We start from the raw sequence: 19,089 nt of genomic DNA, 5'->3' as shown, positions 1-19,089 counted from the left end.
GTAGAATGGGGTCCTGGTCTTTCCTTACTCTGTGCCAGGCCGTAGAATGGGGTCCTGGTCTTCCTGTCATGGACTAATTGGGTCATCCAATATTCACCCACATCAACAATAATCGATGCAATGCGGCATATTCGTGAAAACTAATGCAATCATCCTATTGCATAATCATGATGCATGAAACATGATAAAAACATTTAATTTCTCAATTTAAAAGATTAAGTTTGGTTCCACTCACCTCTAGCTGACTCTGACAACACCGAAGCAGCTGAACTCACTGCTGGGGTCCTTGGTTCCTCGGGTCCGAACCTACACAGGTGGACTCAAATGAGGGACCAAACACACCTGAACATAACTATAAACTACTCTCCAAAAACCCCCTAAAACATCATGAAACAACCATAGAAAAACATGCAAAGAAGGCCTGGACAGGGCACTTTCGGTGGCAGGTTCGGCGGCCGAAAGTCCCTCCAGAGCCGAAAGTCAGGCAGGTTCGGCGGCACCTTCGGAGGCCGAAACTCCCAGATAGAGACGAAACTCATGCATGTTCGGCGGCACTTTCGGCGGCCGAAACTGCCAGACAGAGACGAAAGTCTCCTTTCGGGGGCAGGCTTCGGCAGCCGAAAGGCTGCCTCCCCAGCCATGTTCGGCGGCCGAAAGTCCTTCGGCTGCCGAACCTGGTTTCTGCCAAAGGGCAGAAACTTGGCTCCTTTTGCACATTTCGCCTCCCAACCTTCCAAACATGCATCAAACCTATTCTACAACACACATACACAAGCATACATGTTCCTAGGGGCCTCAAACCATCATAAACCCCATCTACAACACATCAAGCATCCACATTGTTCATGAACATACATTTATACCCATAAACATAACCATAACCTAAACATGCATTCTAACCCATAGATCTACTTAAAACTTACTTTAAACATGCAATGAGCTTAAGATCGGCTCTTACCTCTTGAAGATCGAGAGAGAGACGACCTAAAACTCGGAGGTGGAAGAGATTGGGTTCTTGAACCTCTAAGCTCCAAAACTTTTTCTCAAAAGCTCAAATCTTCAAAACAAGGTTAAAACAAATGAAAATCTTGAAAGATCTAGAGGAAAAACATCAAAGATTGGCGAGGGACGGCGGAGAGCTCACCTTGGCCGAAAATGGGGAAAAAGCTCGCCCGTTTTCGGCTAAGGGACCCTTTTATAGTGGCTGGCCAGGCCACGTTCGGGGGCCGAACGTGCCTCTGCATGCATGCCATGTTCGGCGGCCGAACTTGAGGTTTGGCGGCCGAACCTGGACTTCCCTCACTTATGCCTTCGGGGGCCTAAAGTACTCCCGAAGTGCATGCATGTTCGGCGGCCGAACTAGGGGTTCGGCGGCCGAACCTGAGTTTTCCTCCAATGCTATTTTCATGCAAAAACTCATTTTCTTTCATGCTTAAAACATAAAATACATTAAAACATTTTATAAAAACATGGTTCTTACCCTTCTAGAGGCCTCCGACATCCAAGATTCCACTGGACGGTAGGAATCCCGATACCGGAGTCTAGCCGGGTATTACAATTATCTTATGCAGGGATTTAGACAGGCACTTGAGGACAGTAATCTTGTTCAAATACCCATTGTTGGCTCTTTCTTCACATGGGAGAAGGGCAGGGAGTCGAATAATCTGGTTAGAGAGAAGCTTGATAGAGCCCTTGCTATTGAGGACTGGGCTCATAAATTCACTAATGTTGTCTGCTCAGTTATTCATGTTCCTAGATTGGATCACAAACCGTTGGTGATTAATACAGCTCCTAAGGATAATTGGGGAGATAGAAAGAGATTTCAATTTGATAATGCATGGTTATGTGATGAGGGTCTGGCTGAGGTTGTTAAAGAGCTTGGGTTAATTCTATACCACGCAACTTTTTGATGAAACATGATGATTTAGTTTCTTCTCTTTCGTTGTGGGGTAGGAGTAGAAGTAGGGAGTTTTGGCAAAAGAAGAAGACTATACAGAGATTATTGGATAATGGGCCTAGTACTATTTCTCACGCCTCTTTAAAGGAAGATTGGAATCGTCTCCTTGAGCAGGAAGAAGCTAGACTTAAACAGTAGGCAAAGTGCTTTTGGCTTAAAAATGGGGACTGAAATACAAAATTTTTTCATGCACAAATTAATGGTAGACGAATATGGAACCGTATTACTAAATTAAAGGAGTCGTCGGGTACCTAGATTGAGGATGAGCAGGAAATTAAAAATCATATTCTGCATTATTTTCAGTCCATTTTTTATGGCGGTTTTGTGGATTGTGAATGGGTTTTTGAGTTGGTGCCGCCCTTGATTAGTGATGTCAATAATGTTGATCTTTGTGCTCCCTTTTCGAATGAGGAATTTAGAGCTGCTCTTTTTCAGATGCATCCAAACAAGGCACCTGGACCGGATGGGTTAAATCCTGCATTTTACTAGAGATTTTGGCACTTGATTGGCAATTATGTTTCCGATGGTTGTCGCCTATGGCTTCAACAAGGTACTTTTCCTTCTTCTCTTATTGAAACATTGATTGTTTTGATCCCTAAAGTGGATAGCCTTGAAACTATTAAAGTTTTTCATCCAATTGTGTTATGTAATGTGTTATATAAGATTGTGGCTAAAGCTTTGGCAAACAGATTTAAAAGGGTCATTTCTATGATTATCTCTGAAAATCAGTCTGCCTTTATCCCTCATCGGTTGATTACCGATAATATTATGGTTGCGTTTGAAACGATTCACAATATGAAAATTAATAAGGGCAGAAATGATGGTAATTGTGAACTTAAAATTGAAATTTCTAAGGCTTATAATATGGTAGAGTGGGAGTTTCTAAAAAGCATGCTGGAACGATATGATTTTTCTACCCAATGGATTAGGTGGTTGACTATGTGTAATACCCGGCTAGACTCCGGTATCGGAATTCCTACCGTCCGGTGGAATCTCGGATGTTGGAAGCCCCTAGTAGGGTAGAAACATGTTTTCATAAAATGTTTTAATATTTTTCATGGTTTTAAGTAAAGAGGACAAGAGTTTTTGAATGAAAACAACCTTGGAGGAAAACCCAGGTTCGGCCGCCGAACCTCAAGTTCGGCCGCCGAACATGCAGGCATTTCGGGTGTGCCTTAGGCCCCCGAAGGCATAGGTTGAGGAAAGTCAAGGTTCGGCCGCCGAACCTCAAGTTCGGCCGCCGAACATGGCATGCATGCAGAGGCACGTTCGGCCCCCGAACGTGGCCTGGCCAGCCACTATAAAAGGGTCCCATAGCCGAAAACGGGCGAGTTTTTCTCCCCATTGTCGGCCAAGGTGAGCTCTCCGCCGTTCCTCACCAATTCTTGAGTTTTTCCTTCAAATCTTTCAAGATTTTCACAAGTTTTTGCTTTGTTTTGAAGATTTTCGAGTTTAAAGCAAGTTTTGGAGTTTTGAGGTTCAAGAACTCAAAAATCTCCCACCTCCGAGTTTAGGACGTCTCTCTCTCGATCTTCAAGAGGTAAGAGCCGATCTTAAGCTCATTTCATGTTTAAAGTAAGTTTTATGCAAGATCTATGGGGTAGAATGCATGTTTAGCTCATAGTTAGGTTTTTGAGTTTATGTTGTGTTTTTGAGCAATGTGTTGTTGTTGTGTGTTGTAGTTGGGGTTTAAGTTAGTTTGAAGCCCCTAGGAGTCAATGTATGTATATTTGCATGATTTGAATGAGTTATATGCATGTGGGAAGTTTTGGAGGCAAATATGCATAGAAGAGCTGAGTTTCTGCCATTCTGGGAGAAACCAGGTTCGGCAGCCGAAGGAACTTTCGGCCGCCGAACCCTCTTGTGGAGGCAGCATTCGGCTGCCGAAGCTTGCCCCCGAAAGAGGACTTTCGCCTCTGTCTGGGAGTTTTGGCCGCCGAAAGTACCGCCGAACATACATGAGTTTCGCCTCTGTCTGGGAGTTTCAACCGTCGAAGGTGCCGCCGAACCTGCCTGACTTTCGGCTCTGGAGGGACTTTCGGCCGCCGAACCTGCCGCCGAAAGTGCCCTGTCCAGCCTTCCTTTGCATGTTTTTGCATGGATGTTTTGAGGTGTTTTAGAGGGTTTTTGGGGGATGTTTTCAGAGTCATGTATAGTATGTTGGTCCCTCATTTGAGTCCACCTGTGTAGGTTCGGACCCGAGGAACCGCGGACCTCAGCAGTGAGTCAGCTGTTTCAGTCAGTGTCAGAGCTAGCCAGAGGTGAGTGGAATAAATCTTATGCTTTTAAATAAATAAATCAGTTTTGAGCATGTTCATGCATCACGGATGCCATGTGATATTTTAGGTTGTTTGCATTAGAATCACGAATATGTTGCATTGCATAATATGTTGTTGATGTGGATGAATGTTGAATGATCCATTAGCCCTCATATGTTATGACATGATGATATGATATGGAAGTCCAGACGTGGCCTGCACTACGCCCCTGGCACTATGTAAGAGAAAGACCGGACGTGGCCTGCACTACGCCCCCGGCACCATGGATTATGTATGTTATGTTATATTATGTATAAGGGAAAGACCAGGTGTGGCCTGCACTACGCCCCTGGCATGATTGGAATATGTAGAGGGCTAAATGGTGACAAGTTCATCCTTGATATGATTAGTTGTGATGTGATGCATTCCATGATAGCATGTGTTTTAAATGCTTTATGATTCTGCTCACTGGGCTCTAGTAGCTCACCCCTCTCCCAAATTCCCCAGGTTTGCAGGTACGGGTTAGACAGAGAAGTCAAGAAGAGTAATGAAGTCTTATGCATGTAATAGTTAGAATGTGGACATGACAGATTGTATAATGATGTATGGATATGTAATATAACGATATTAAGGTTAGAAGTGTGCTTGACCATAGTATATTGTAATCCCTTTTTGATACATGATCTTAATGTTTATTGATGACTATGTTTAGCCAACTCAACACTTGTTATGCCACCCTTGGGGGCACTGATGAGATTCCACAGAGGGATCAATGTTATGTTAATGTTTATGCACAGGTTGAGTTTGGTTGATGTATGTGAAAGAAAAGTTTTAAATTTTATGTATGGTTGTTGATCATGTATGGGATTAAACAAGTTTTCAGGTTACATGTCAGGCTTGCTACGGGTCCCGGCGGCCTTAAGCCGATCTGGACCCTAGCGCCGGTAGCAGTCCGATTTTCGGGTCGTTACAGAATGGTATCAGAGCCCTAGGTTCATATGGTCGGACCTAGAGTGTCGGGCTCATAGATGTTATAGAAGGTCAAGCACAATAGGAGGATCATGTCCACTAGGATAGGATGTGGAGTCCTGTCTTGCATGATGATGTGAAATGCCATGATAACATGCATGTGCATTAATGATATGCTATGATATGTGATGTATGTGATGCGGGTTCATGTGTGCCCACATGAACCATATGATGCTAATGTTTATATGATGTGTACTATTTTTCAGAAAACAGGATGAGAGGAACTTGTCGATCAGCAAGATTGACTAGAGTACCACTTGAGGATGAGGGCATGAGTGCCCGTCCTCCTACATTGCCTAGGGCAATGTCTAGTAGGTCTAACCGAGAAAGAGCAGTAAGAGACCCTAGAAGGTCTTTGGATCTAGGTAGAAGCAGATCAGTCAGAGGAACAGTTCAGGGAGAAATGTCTGAGGACATGGGGGATGATATGGACGTAGAGCAGAGGAGGGATGGTAGTCTGGGAGTCAGCATGTCAGAAGAAGGAATGGGGGAATCCCAAGGAGGCACTCAGGCCTCGGGATTTGTTCAGCCACCTTGCTACCCACCCTTCTCACAAAACCCTGGGTATTCGATGGGAGGCACATCGGACTACCACAGCTTTAGCCCTTATCCCACACAGATGCCATACCCACCTTATTATCCACCATACCCACAGTACCCAATGTATCCACCCCCACCTTACTATCCAAATCCAGCAAACCCTACCTCAGAAAATGTTGCACCACCTCCACCACCTACAGAACCAGCAGCCCCAGTTGCTTAACCTTCTAGACCTAGCTCAGCCAGTGGGAGCAAGGTCAAGATGACCGACTACATGAAACTGGGTGCTCCTCAGTATGAAAAAGGGGATGACCCATTTGTGTATCTTGAGAGGGTCAAGGTGATCACAGATGAGATTGGGGCTGATGATAGTAGAGCCATTCAGATGGCTGGATTCACTCTTAAGTGCAAGAAGGCACGAGAGTGGTTCAAGAATTATGTGAACCCGAAGGTGGACAGCATGTCTTGGGAGGAATTTGTAAACGAGTTTGCAGGATGGGCTTTCCCAGATAGTTTAAGGGAGCTGAAGATGATAGAGTTTGAGCAGTTGAGGCAGACTGATGAGATGGGTGTAGAGGAGTTCACAGACAGATTCTTGGAGCTGTTGCCATTTGCAGGGCAAAACCTTGACTCGGACCAGAAAAGGTCAAGGAGGTATATCATGAAACTCCACTCCAGATACTCCTCCTTGATCCAGTCAGCAGATAGGGAGAGCTTCCATGCCATAGTGGATATGGCCCGAAAAATGGAGGCCAGTGCCATCGTTCAGGGGACAGTTAAACAGTCAGTGGCACAGCCTTCTGGTTCTAAGACCCCAGGCTCTTCTTCAATGAGTGCAGCAGCTTCAGGTAGCAAGAAGTGGGATAGAGGTCCCAGGAAGTCTAAGAAGAACAAGTTCTGGAACAAGGTTAAGTCCAGTCTGGGACTAGGGAGTGGCTCAAGCTCTGGTGCGGATAAGGCAGTTTGTGCAAGGTGTGGTAAGCCACACAAGGGAGTATGTCGGTTTGGGACGACAGCCTGTTACAGATGTGGTCAAGAGGGGCATATGTCTCGAGAGTGTCCAAGAGCAGCCCCGATGGCACAATCTCAGCAGACAGCTTCTGGTAGTGTGGCTCAGCCCAGTGGCAGAGGTAGAGGGAGAGGGGCAGCCTCTTCTTCAGCGGGTTTCAGAGGTGAAGGTCCATCAGCTCCAGCACAGATCTTCACAATGACTCAGCAGGAGGCAGATGCATCTAACACCGTGGTGGCAGGTAACTTAGTCATTGGTTGTTCAGATGTGTATGCCTTGATGGACCCGGGCGCATCTCACTCTTTTATTGCACCGAGAGCCGTCCAGAGGTTAGGGTTGATGATCTCTGAGTTAGAGTGTCCTCTCTGGGTCAGTGGACCCAAGTGTGATCCATCTGTGGCAGAGTCAGTCTGCCAGTGTAGTCCTGTGTTTGTTGAGGGAAGATGCTTGTCCGCCGACCTTGTGGTTCTAGACTTGACAGATTTTGATGTCATTCTAAGGATGGACTGGTTATCTACCCATGGTGCTACCTTGGACTGTAGGGACAAGGTAGTCAGGTTTAGAGGTCAGGATGGGTCAGAGGTAGTCTTCAGAGGAGACAAGAGGGGTACACCTAGAGGTCTGATATCAGCTCTTCAGGCTCGTAGGTTGCTTAGGAGGGGATGTCAGGGGTATTTGGCTCATGTGAGAGAGCTTAGCAGTCAGGTTAGAGAGCCCGCCTCGGTGCCAGTGGTTAGAGAGTTTCTAGACGTCTTCCCAGACGAGCTGCCAGGTTTACCACCTGCTAGGGAGATAGAGTTCGAGATAGAATTGATGCATGGAACCCGACCGATCTCTATCCCTCCCTACAGGATGGCTCCAGCGGAGTTGAAGGAATTGAAAGAACAGTTACAGGAGCTGGTAGACAAAGGCTTCATCCGACCGAGTACCTCACCCTGGGGTGCTCCAGTTTTGTTTGTCAGAAAGAAGGATGGATCCCTTAGACTTTGTATCGACTACAGGCAGTTGAACAAAGTCACTACCAAGAATAAGTACCCTTTGCCAAGGATCGACGATCTATTCGACCAGCTAGCAGGAGCGGGTTGTTTCTCCAAAATAGATCTGAGATCTGGGTACCATCAGCTGAGGATCAGAGGAGAAGATGTGCCAAAGACAGCTTTCAGGACCAGATATGGGCATTTTGAGTTCCTTGTGATGCCGTTCGGGTTAACCAACGCCCTTGCAGCATTCATGGATCTCATGAATATAGTGTTTAGTCAGTACCTGGATCACTTTGTTATTGTCTTCATAGATGATATCTTAGTGTATTCCAGGAATGCAGAGAAGCATGCCCATCATCTGAGGTTGGTTCTGCAGACCTTGAGGGAACATGGCTTATATGCCGAGTTCTCCAAGTGTGAGTTCTGGCTGAGGAGCATTTCCTTTTTGGGGCATGTAGTGTCAGAGAATGGAATAGAGGTGGACCCCAAGAAGGTAGAAGCTGTGGCTAACTGGCCTAGACCCACTTCAGTAATAGAGATCAGGAGCTTCTTGGGTCTAGCAGGTTACTACAGGAGGTTCGTCCAGGACTTCTCAAAGATTGCATCTCCTCTGACCAGGTTAACCAGGAAGAATCAGAAGTTTGTGTGGACCGACCAGTGCGAAGAGAGTTTTGAAGAGCTTAAGAAGAGGTTGACTTCAGCACCAGTTTTAGCTCTGCCATCTAGTGATGAGGACTTGACAGTCTTTTGTGATGCGTCCCGTGTGGGACTGGGTTGTGTGTTGATGCAGAGTGAGAGGGTGATTGCTTATGCTTCTAGGCAGCTAAAGAAGCATGAGTTGAATTACCCCACACATGACCTAGAGATGGCAGCGGTAATCTTTGCACTCAAGATGTGGAGGCATTACCTTTATGGGGTTAAATGTGAGATCTTCACAGATCATAAAAGCCTGCAGTACATCTTGAGTCAGAGGGATCTGAATCTGAGGCAGAGGAGATGGGTAGAGCTGCTGAGTGACTATGATTGCAAGATTCAGTATCATCCGGGTAAGGCGAATGTCGTAGTAGACGCCCTAAGCCGGAAGTCACTAGGCAGTCTATCCCATATAACGGCAGAGAGGAGACCAGTGGTGAAGGAGTTTTACAAGCTCATTAAGGAAGGTCTATAGTTGGAGTTGTCTGGTACAGGTGCTTTAGTGGCCTAGATGAAAGTGACACCTGTGTTTCTGGAGCAAGTGGCTCAGAAACAGCATGAGGACCCAGAGTTAGTGAAAATTGCCAGGACTGTTCAGTCAGGCAAAGATAGTGAGTTCAGTTTTGACAACAAGGGGATCCTCCGCTATGGGAGTCGACTATGTGTACCAGATGACATAGGGCTAAAAGGAGACATTATGAGAGAGGCTCATAATGCAAGATACAGCATTCACCCCGGAGCCACCAAGATGTATCAAGATCTGAAGAAAGTTTATTGGTGGCCAGCGATGAAGAAAGAAGTGGCACAGTTTGTGTCAGCCTGCGAAGTGTGTCAAAGGGTGAAGCTGGAACATCAGAAGCCGGCTGGAATGCTTAACCCGCTACCTATTCCAGAGTGGAAATGGGAGAATATAGCTATGGACTTTGTAGTGGGTTACCGGCGACGTCCGACAGATTGGACTCCATATGGGTGATTGTGGACAGACTCACCAAATCTGCTCACTTCATCCCTGTCAGGAGTGGCTACTCTGTGGACAAGTTGGCGCAGGTATATGTGGATGAAATCGTCAGGCTGCATGGGGTTCCTGTTTCGATAGTGTCAGATAGAGGGCCCCAGTTCACCTCCAGGTTTTGGCGGAGTCTGCAGAATGCCATGGGTACTAGGTTGGATTTCAGTACTGTCTTCCACCCCCAGACTGATGGACAGTCAGAAAGGACCATCCAAACTATCGAGGATATGCTCAGAATGTGTGTGCTGGACTTTGACGGTTCTTGGAGGCAACATCTACCTTTAGTGGAGTTTGCCTACAATAACAGCCATCATGCTAGCATCGAGATGGCTCCATATGAAGCTTTGTATGGAAGGAAGTGCAGGTCACCTGTTTGCTGGGAGGAAGTTGGAGAGAAGGCCTTGGCGGGGCCTGAGCTAGTAGAGATTACCAGCAGGGTGGTACCCATAATCAGAGAGAGAATCAAGACTGCTGCAAGCAGACAGAAGAGTTATGCAGACATCCGCAGACGGCAAGTAGAGTTTCAGGAGGGGGATCTGGTATTGCTCAAGGTGTCTCCAATGAAAGGAGTGGTTCGCTTTGGGAAGAAAGGTAAACTAGCCCCACGATACATCGGACCCTTTGAAATCTTACAGAAGATTGGGAATGTGTCGTACAAACTAGATTTGCCTGCTTCAATGGCAAGAATCCATCCGGTTTTCCATGTTTCAATGTTGAGGAAGTTTGTGTCAGATCTGGGCAAGGTTCTTAGTGAGCCTGATGTGGAGGTCCAAGAGGATCTCACCTATGTTGAGCAGCCAGTGCGGATCATAGGCACCCAAATCAGAAAGCTGAGAAACAAGGAAATCCCGATGGTGAAAGTCCTATGGAACCACCACAATATGGAAGAGTGCACTTGGGAGACACGGGAGTCCATGCTTCAGCAGTACCCTTATCTTTTCTAAGGTTAGCCTCTTATGTGTTTTATGTGTACGTTATGTTGTATGCCATGCTATGTACTAGTTAAGGAACATTAGGGGACGAATGTTCTTAAGGGGGGGAGAATGTAATACCCGGCTAGACTCCAGTATCGGAATTCCTACCGTCCGGTGGAATCTCGGATGTCGGAAGCCCCTAGTAGGGTAGAAACATATTTTCATAAAATGTTTTAATGTTTTTCATGGTTTTAAGTAAAGAGGAAAAGAGTTTTTGAATGAAAACAACCTTGGAGGAAAACCCAGGTTCGGCCGCCGAACCTCAAGTTCGGCCGCCGAACCTCAAGTTCGGCCGCCGAACATGCAGGCATTTCGGGTGTGCCTTAGGACCCCGAACGCATAGGTTGAGGAAAGTCCAGGTTCGGCCGCCGAACCTCAAGTTCGGCCGCCGAACATGGCATGCATGCGGAGGCACGTTCGGCCCCCGAACGTGGCCTGGCCAGCCACTATAAAAGGGTCCCTTAGCCGAAAACGGGCGAGTTTTTCTCCCCATTGTCGGCCAAGGTGAGCTCTCCTCCGTTCCTCACCAATCCTTGAGTTTTTCCTTCAAATCTTTCAAGATTTTCACAAGTTTTTGCTTTGTTTTGAAGATTTTCGAGTTTAAAGCAAGTTTTGGAGCTTTGAGGTTCAAGAACTCAAAAATCTCCCACCTCCGAGTTTAGGACGTCTCTCTCTCGATCTTCAAGAGGTAAGAGCCGATCTTAAGCTCATTTCATGTTTAAAGTAAGTTTTATGCAAGATCTATGGGGTAGAATGCATGTTTAGCTCATAGTTAGGTTTTTGAGTTTATGTTGTGTTTTTGAGCAATGTGTTGTTGTTGTGTGTTGTAGTTGGGGTTTAAGTTAGTTTGAAGCCCCTAGGAGCCAATGTATGTATATTTGCATGATTTGAATGAGTTATATGCATGTGGGAAGTTTTGGAGGCAAATATGCATAGAAGAGCTGAGTTTCTGCCATTCTGGGAGAAACCAGGTTCGGCAGCCGAAGGAACTTTCGGCCGCCGAACCCTCTTGTGGAGGCAGCATTCGGCTGCCGAAGCTTGCCCCCGAAAGAGGACTTTCGCCTCTGTCTGGGAGTTTCGGCCGCCGAAAGTGCCGCCAAACATGCATGAGTTTCGCCTCTGTCTGGGAGTTTCGGCCGCCGAAGGTGCCGCCGAACCTGCCTGACTTTCGGCTCTGGAGGGACTTTCGGCCGCCGAACCTGCCGCCGAAAGTGCCCTGTCCAGCCTTCCTTTGCATGTTTTGAGGTGTTTTAGAGGGTTTTTGGGGGATGTTTTCAGAGTCATGTATAGTATGTTGGTCCCTCATTTGAGTCCACCTGTGTAGGTTCGGACCCGAGGAACCGCGGACCTCAGCAGTGAGTCAGCTGCTTCAGTCAGTGTCAGAGCTACCCAGAGGTGAGTGGAATAAATCTTATGCTTTTAAATAAATAAATCAGTTTTGAGCATGTTCATGCATCACGGATGCCATGTGATATTTTAGGTTGTTTGCATTAGAATCACGAATATGTTGCATTGCATAATATGTTGTTGATATGGATGAATGTTGAATGATCCATTAGCCCTCATATGTTATGACATGATGATATGATATGGAAGTCCAGACGTGGCCTGCACTACGCCCCTGGCACTATATAAGAGAAAGACTGGACGTGGCCTGCACTACGCCCCCGGCACCATGGATTATGTATGTTATGTTATGTTATGTATAAGGGAAAGACCAGGTGTGGCCTGCACTACGCCCCTGGCATGATTGGAATATGTAGAGGGCTAAATGGTGACAAGTTCATCCTTGATATGATTAGTTGTGATGTGATGCATTCCATGATAGCATGTGTTTTAAATGCTTTATGATTCTGCTCACTGGGCTCTAGTAGCTCACCCCTCTCCCAAATTCCCCATGTTTGCAGGTACGGGTTAGACAGAGAAGTCAAGAAGAGTAATGAAGTCTTATGCATGTAATAGTTAGAATGTGGACATGACAGATTATATAATGATGTATGGATATGTAATATAACGATATTAAGGTTAGAAGTGTGCTTGACCATAGTATATTGTAATCCCTTTTTGATACATGATCTTAATGTTTATTGATGACTATGTTTAGCCAACTTAACACTTGTTATGCCACCCTTGGGGGCACTGATGAGATTCCACAGAGGGATCAATGTTATGTTAATGTTTATGCACAGGTTGAGTTTGGTTGATGTATGTGAAAGAAAAGTTTTAAATTTTATGTATGGTTGTTGATCATGTATGGGATTAAACAGGTTTTCAGGTTACATGTCAGGCTTGCTACGGGTCCCGGCGGCCTTAAGCCGATCTGGACCCTAGCGCCGGTAGCGGTCCTATTTTCGGGTCGTTACACTATGTGATTTTCAGAAGTTTCTTACAATATCAATTTTAATGGTGATTGGATTGGTCCTATTGTGCCTGGTAGAGGTCTTCGACATGGGGATCCTATTTCTCCGTCTCTCTATTTGGTGTGTGCAGAAGGCTTATCGTTACTACTTAAAGATGCTGAATCTAGGGGCTGGTTGCAAGGCTGTAGGGCAGGTGTTAAGATGCCCAAAGATCTCACATTTATTTTTTGCAGATGATTCTCTGATATTTTTTAATGCAAGACTGGAGGAAGCAGATAGTATTAAATCTATTCTCAATACCTATGCGGCTGCTTCTGGACAAGTGGTGAACTTTAACAAATCTGGCATTTTCTTCAGTCCCAATGTGGTCTCCTCTATAAGGTCTAATATCAATAATATCCTGGATGTTCATTCACCATTGAGTCATAGTGCCTATCTAGAGTTACCTTCTCTTATTGGAAGGAACAAAAAAGTAATTTTTGGTTTTCTGAAAGAAAGAATGCGGAAGAGGATTAATACATGGAGCAGCAGATTCCTATCTAGAGCAGGCAGGGAGGTTCTCATAAAATCTGTATTGTAGGCTATACCTTTATATTGCATGAATATTTTTTTGATTTTCATTACTATTTTGAATGAATTGCATAGAATGGTCAATGACTTTTGGTGGGGAGGTAAAAGAAAAGGGCGAAGCGGTATTAATTGGTTAGCGTGGGAGTAGATGTGTAGTAGGAAGGAGGGGGATATGGGGTTTTGGGACTTTAGTAGTTTTAATTTGTCTTTACTTGGCAAACAACTGTGGAGGTTCTTAACAAATCCTAATACTCTTTGTTATAGAGTGTTTAAAGCAAAGTACTTCACAAATGGTGATTTATTTTCCGCCAACGTAAGTAATAGTACTAGTTTTGTTTGGAAAAGTGTGATGGCATCAAGGGAGTTAATTCGAAGGGGCACAAGGTGGAGGGTGGGTAATGGAGAGAAGATTTTAGTGGCTTCATCTCCCTGGATTCCTAAGGAGGATACCTTTTTTGCGGATGATGGCCCCGATTTTATTGAACCACATATGCGTGTTTGTGATCTTTTCGAAGGTAATGGGAGGGTTTGGAACATTGCTCTTTTAATGGAGCTTTTTTCTCCAAGAGACATCAGGGCTATTATTAGTATTCCTATTAGTATTATCAATAAGGAAGATTCCTTCTTGCGGCACTTTGCTAAAAGAGGTGTGTATACGGTGAAGTCCGCATACTTTGTGTGTATGGACTTGCTAGGAAGATCATTTTTTAATATGGAGGGTGAGTTGTGGACTAGTTTGTGGAATGTTTCGATCCCTCCAAAAGTGAAGGATTTCTGTTTGAGAGCTTGTAGAAATATATTGTCTACAAAGGATAACTTAAGGTAAAGGGGTGTAGATATGGATGCTAGATGTCTTTGGTGCCATGAAAATGAAAGTGTCAATCATATTTTGTTGCATTGTACTATGTCCAAGGAAGTTTGGAGGTTAGGGGGAGTGGGAGATTTGCAGCCTAATGATAATTTTTTTAATTTTTTATCACAGATTTTGAAATTTTAAGATAAGGTTTGAAAAACTTTTATAATGGTCTGAGCATGGAGATTATGGTCAGCATGGAGATTATGGTCAGCAAAGAACTCATTATTATGTAACCAAAAGCAAAATTCAGCAATTCACCTTGTGAAATACCACTGCTACTTTATATCAGAGCAGGAACTTGTTTTATTCCCCAAACCTTACTCGTGATCCTGAAGTCATTCCTCTCCAAATTCGTGCGCCATCTTCAAGTTTGGACAATTTCAGTTGGCTTTGTCAAGTTGATGGGGTTTTGTTTCAAATTCAAGATTTTATTGGTTACGGTTTTGTTTTAGAAAACTCTAAAAGTATATTTTAACGTGGTATTACTGATTTCTCAGAAGGTAATGGTACGCCGGTAATTATTGAAACTTTAGTTCTCTGTCACTGTTTGCTCTTTGCGACGGAATTTTTACCTTTTAATGGTTGTATTCTTATGGACCGGTTGCAAGTGGTTCAAACTCTTCAGTCTCCACATTTAAATATTACTTAATTGGGTTTGATTTTGAATGATTGTAAATCTTTGGTAGACTTTAGAACTAATATTTCTGTTAGATGAATTTATCGTTATACCACTCTAACTGCTCATACTTTAGCTAAAGAATCTATTAGATATGATCGTCTCTCTGTTTGGAATGATATCCCTCTTTATTTGATGAAATTTTATTAATATAACCAGTAGTTTTACTTTTAAAAAAACATAGACTATTATAGTTATAATTATATTTGAACCTAAAATTTTTTTCTTTCCTCCTTTGGCAGAACCTCTCTATCCCTTAATCTCTCTCACAATTCGTTCTTCATTTTTCTATTTAACCTCGTCTCGTGCTCCTCATCCGTCTTTTGTCTGGCTATATAGCTGCTCTACGTCTTTCCAAAGCTTCAATACGTTGCTCGATTGTTTCACTCTTTAGTTGATATAGGATCCCTTTTGTGCCGTGAACTAAAAGGATATATTATAATTTTTTTTTTCAAAATTTTATTTATTTTATTTCTTAATAAATATTAAAAAATATAATTTTTTTATTAATTTTTTTAATTGTAATTATTTTAAATATGTTCCATTCTATTAAATATTAAAAAATATTTTGAAAAATTTTTTATATATAAAATTAAATTTAATTTAATTATAATAGTTAATTTATATATTATCATAATAAAAAAATAAAAAAAATTAGAAAAAAGGGAAATTTATAATTTAGTCCTGAATATTGTCATTATTAACAAGTCAGTCCCTGTATTTTCAGAAACCTATTAAAACATCTTTAACTTTTCTTTCCGTTAACAAAATAATTTTTCTATCATCTTTTTCATTAAAAATAGATAAAGTATGAGAGAAAAAATTTTTAAAATCCAATTTTGCCCTCAAATAAAACTCTTTATTTAGTCCTTGAATATTGCTATTATTAACAAGTCAGTCCCTACATTTTCAGAAATCTATTAAAACGTTCTTATCTTTTCTTATAATTGTTAAAACATCCTTACCGTTTCTTTCCGTTAATGAAATAGTCCATATCTTTTCTCATATCTATTAAAACATCCTTATCGTTTCTTTCCGTCAACGAAATAGTCCATCCTCATCGTTTCTTTCCTCAACAAAATAGTCCCTCCCTAAATTTTCAGAAATTTATTAAAACGTTCTTATCTTTTTTCATATCTATTAAAACGTCCTTATTGTTTCGTTGACTTTCCGTCAACGAAATAATCCCTATCTTTTCTCACATCTATTAAAACGTCCTTATTATTTCCTTTTGTCAACGAAATAATCCTTCCTCCTCCTCCTCTCCTCAAAAAAGAAGAAAAAAAGAAGAAGAAGAAGAAGAAGAAGATGATGATGATGATGATGAAGGAGAAGAAGAAGAAGAAAAAATGAAGAAGAAGAAAAAGAAGAAGAAAAAGAAGATGATGATGATGAAGAAAAAGAAGAAGAAGAAAAATCATCTCCTCCTTCCTAAAGAAGAAGAATAAAAAGAAAAATCGAAGTAGAATCAAAGAAGAAGAAGAAGAATAAGAGGAAGAACCGATGAAGAAGAAGGAGGAGGAGGAGGAGGAGGAGGAGGAGGGAGTAATTTGGTCTTTTATTATATTTTTAACGGCAGAAATAGACGGAATGACTATTTTGTTGACGGATAAAAAAGATAAGAACGTTTTAATAGGTTTTTAAAAATATAGAAACTGATTTATTAATAATAACAATATTTAGGGACTAAATTATAAGTATCTGAAAAAAATGATAAAAAGTTACGAGATAAAGAGATTACTGTGCACTCTCAGATGGAAGTTGATTTGTGCAGGTGAAATATTTATTTATTATATTTTTTTGACAACCTGGAAAAAAAAAGTAGCATTGGAATTTCCTATGTGTACCAACTATTATATCAACTTAATTTTAAAAATCTCTAACTAAACTCACTAAAATAATAAATAAGTAAAATAAAGTTAATAAAAATATATATTTTTTTTGAGATTGAATAAAAATATAATTAAATGTCTTATAAAAAAATATAATTAATATAAGCAAATATAATTAGATATCACTAAGTATAATTAAATGCAATTTATAAAATAATCCCCAAACATGTAAATATAAATAAATAAGAAGATTCCTTTCAATTTAATCTTAAACAATATGAAATATAAATAAATTAAGTAATATAAAATTAAAAAAAATTATTTAGTATTTATAGTATAGTAAAACTTATTATTTAATTTTTAAATTTTTAAAAATATATTAAAATATTTCTTACTTTTTAAAAATTTAATTAGTTAATTTAGCTGTTACTTGAAAATGTTAAAGATAAAGGAATTGACGAAAATGAACTTAAAAACTTACACTAATAACTTAGTTCTCATTCTTTAATTCTATTGAACTGTTTAAAAGATTAAAACTTTTAAGATAATAATAAAAAAGTATGAACTATTTTTATTTTAACATATATATTTCAATTCATAAAAATTAAGTAATATACTCTAAATTAATTACTTAAATTTATTTATATTTAAATATTAAACTGTTAAATTTAATGGAAACGTCACGTTATTAATATTTCAGTTAGTATTAAAATTAATATTTTAATAATTTAAAATATGTAATTATAAAAAAAATTCAAACTTTACCAATTAAAAAATAAATTATTGACCCATAAAAACCCAATCAATATTAAATATTAAACTAAATCTAAAAACTCATTTGGATATATTTATTTAAAAAAAATTAGAGTGTAATTATTAAAATTAATACAATTTAGATTTTTTTATTATTTATTTTATATTATATTAAAATATTATTTTTTGATACTAAACAAATAGCGTGATATTTCTATTAAATTTAATGATTTAACTTAACGATAAAATATAAATAAATTTATATGGTTAGTTTAGGATATATTAGTTAACTCTTTATAATTTAATATATATCTATTAAAACACAAATAATTTAGAATTTTTTTTACAATTATTCCAAAACTTTTTAAATTCTATATTAAACAAATGTTAAACCGAATGGTCCTTAATATTACATATTTAATACACTATTTCGTTCTTGCAATTTTAGAATAAATTATCTGTTTCACTCTATTTGATAATAGTATAAAAAAATTTTAAAATGTGGAGATATTTTATTGTATTTTAAAAAATTCAAAGAACAAATAAATAATTTTTAAATTAAAATTAATATATCCCGAATAAATGTAAATATCATACTGATAAATGAATGTCATTAAATTTAAATTTCTTTAATAAAAATTATAGCCAATAATAATAATACCTAAATCTTTTATTTTAAATACTTAAAATATTTAAACTATAATAAATACTTAAAATATTTAAACTATAAATCAATATAATAAAAATATAATTGCATAATAATTTAATTTATCAAAGTATTAAATTCATGGATCAACTAATTATATGTTTTTATGAAATTTAAAACCTCAATAACCATAATATTAATAAAATAATACTTTTTCATTAAAATACTTTAATTCAAATTTTTTTAAAAAAATCGTGTCATTAGCCGAAGTCTGGCAACGAAGCACCCAAAATAGATCTGCTACTTATGGAAACATAGACATCCTTGGACCAAGAAAGCTCAGAGCGAACAGATCATTTCTAGTTGCATAGGTTGTCTGAACCAAAATCAAAGATGATGAAAGGTGTTAGCATATATAGTCTCTATAGTTAATATAAATAGAATTACCTTCTGTATTAGGTTCTAATAGCTTTTGTTGCCAGTATTAATGAGTTGGCTGCTCTCTATATATAAAGAGTACTGTATGTTGCCTTATAACATAATAAAAAAAAAAATTTTTCAATATTTTCTCTAAACACCATATTATCAGAGTGGGTCTTTTAATTTTTTTTTTTATCTGTTCTCTCTCCTCTCGAGAATCTTCTAGATTTAGAGAACGGAGGAAAACGGTTTTGCTAGAGTACAAAATCCACCAGCTCCGATGATGCTCTTATATTATAGAATTCTGACAATTTAGCGGTGCTTCTTTTTTTATCTAGTTAATCAGAACTAATTACAAAGATTGAAAACGGGCGATGAAAATAGAGCTTGATGCTAAGAACAAGCTTAGATTTGTCGAAGGAAAAATTGCAGTACCAAAAGAAGGATCTTAGGACTCCGACCAATGGAGAAGATGCGATTACATGGTAATGTCATGGATTTTAAACTCCATCTCAAAGGAGCTGGTA

The 19,089-nt window shown here is 40.1% G+C and overlaps 1 protein-coding gene across 1 annotated transcript; it reads left to right on the top strand.

Annotated features, from left to right (window-relative positions):
- Positions 1–1,565: 1,565 nt before the first annotated feature.
- Positions 1,566–2,446, top strand: LOC122724811. The gene is made up of 2 exons (XM_043960671.1): positions 1,566–1,865; positions 2,261–2,446. Exons 1-2 carry the CDS (start codon positions 1,566–1,568, stop codon positions 2,444–2,446), a joined length of 486 nt encoding a protein of 161 aa, XP_043816606.1.
- Positions 2,447–19,089: the final 16,643 nt, after the last annotated feature.

This window comes from Manihot esculenta, chromosome 10 (assembly GCF_001659605.2).
Source record: "Manihot esculenta cultivar AM560-2 chromosome 10, M.esculenta_v8, whole genome shotgun sequence".
Taxonomy (NCBI): Eukaryota; Viridiplantae; Streptophyta; class Magnoliopsida; order Malpighiales; family Euphorbiaceae; genus Manihot; species Manihot esculenta.
The sequence above is the reverse complement of the archived record's forward strand: the minus strand, read 5'-3'. Positions and strand labels throughout refer to the sequence as shown.

Coding starts and splice junctions, on each gene's coding strand:
- LOC122724811 (XM_043960671.1), top strand. CDS start 1,566: ATGCAGGGATTTAGACAGGCACTTGAGGACAGTAATCTTGTTCAAATA. Junction 1,866..2,260: donor GTGATGAGGGTCTGGCTGAG/GTTGTTAAAGAG, acceptor CATTATTTTCAG/TCCATTTTTTATGGCGGTTT.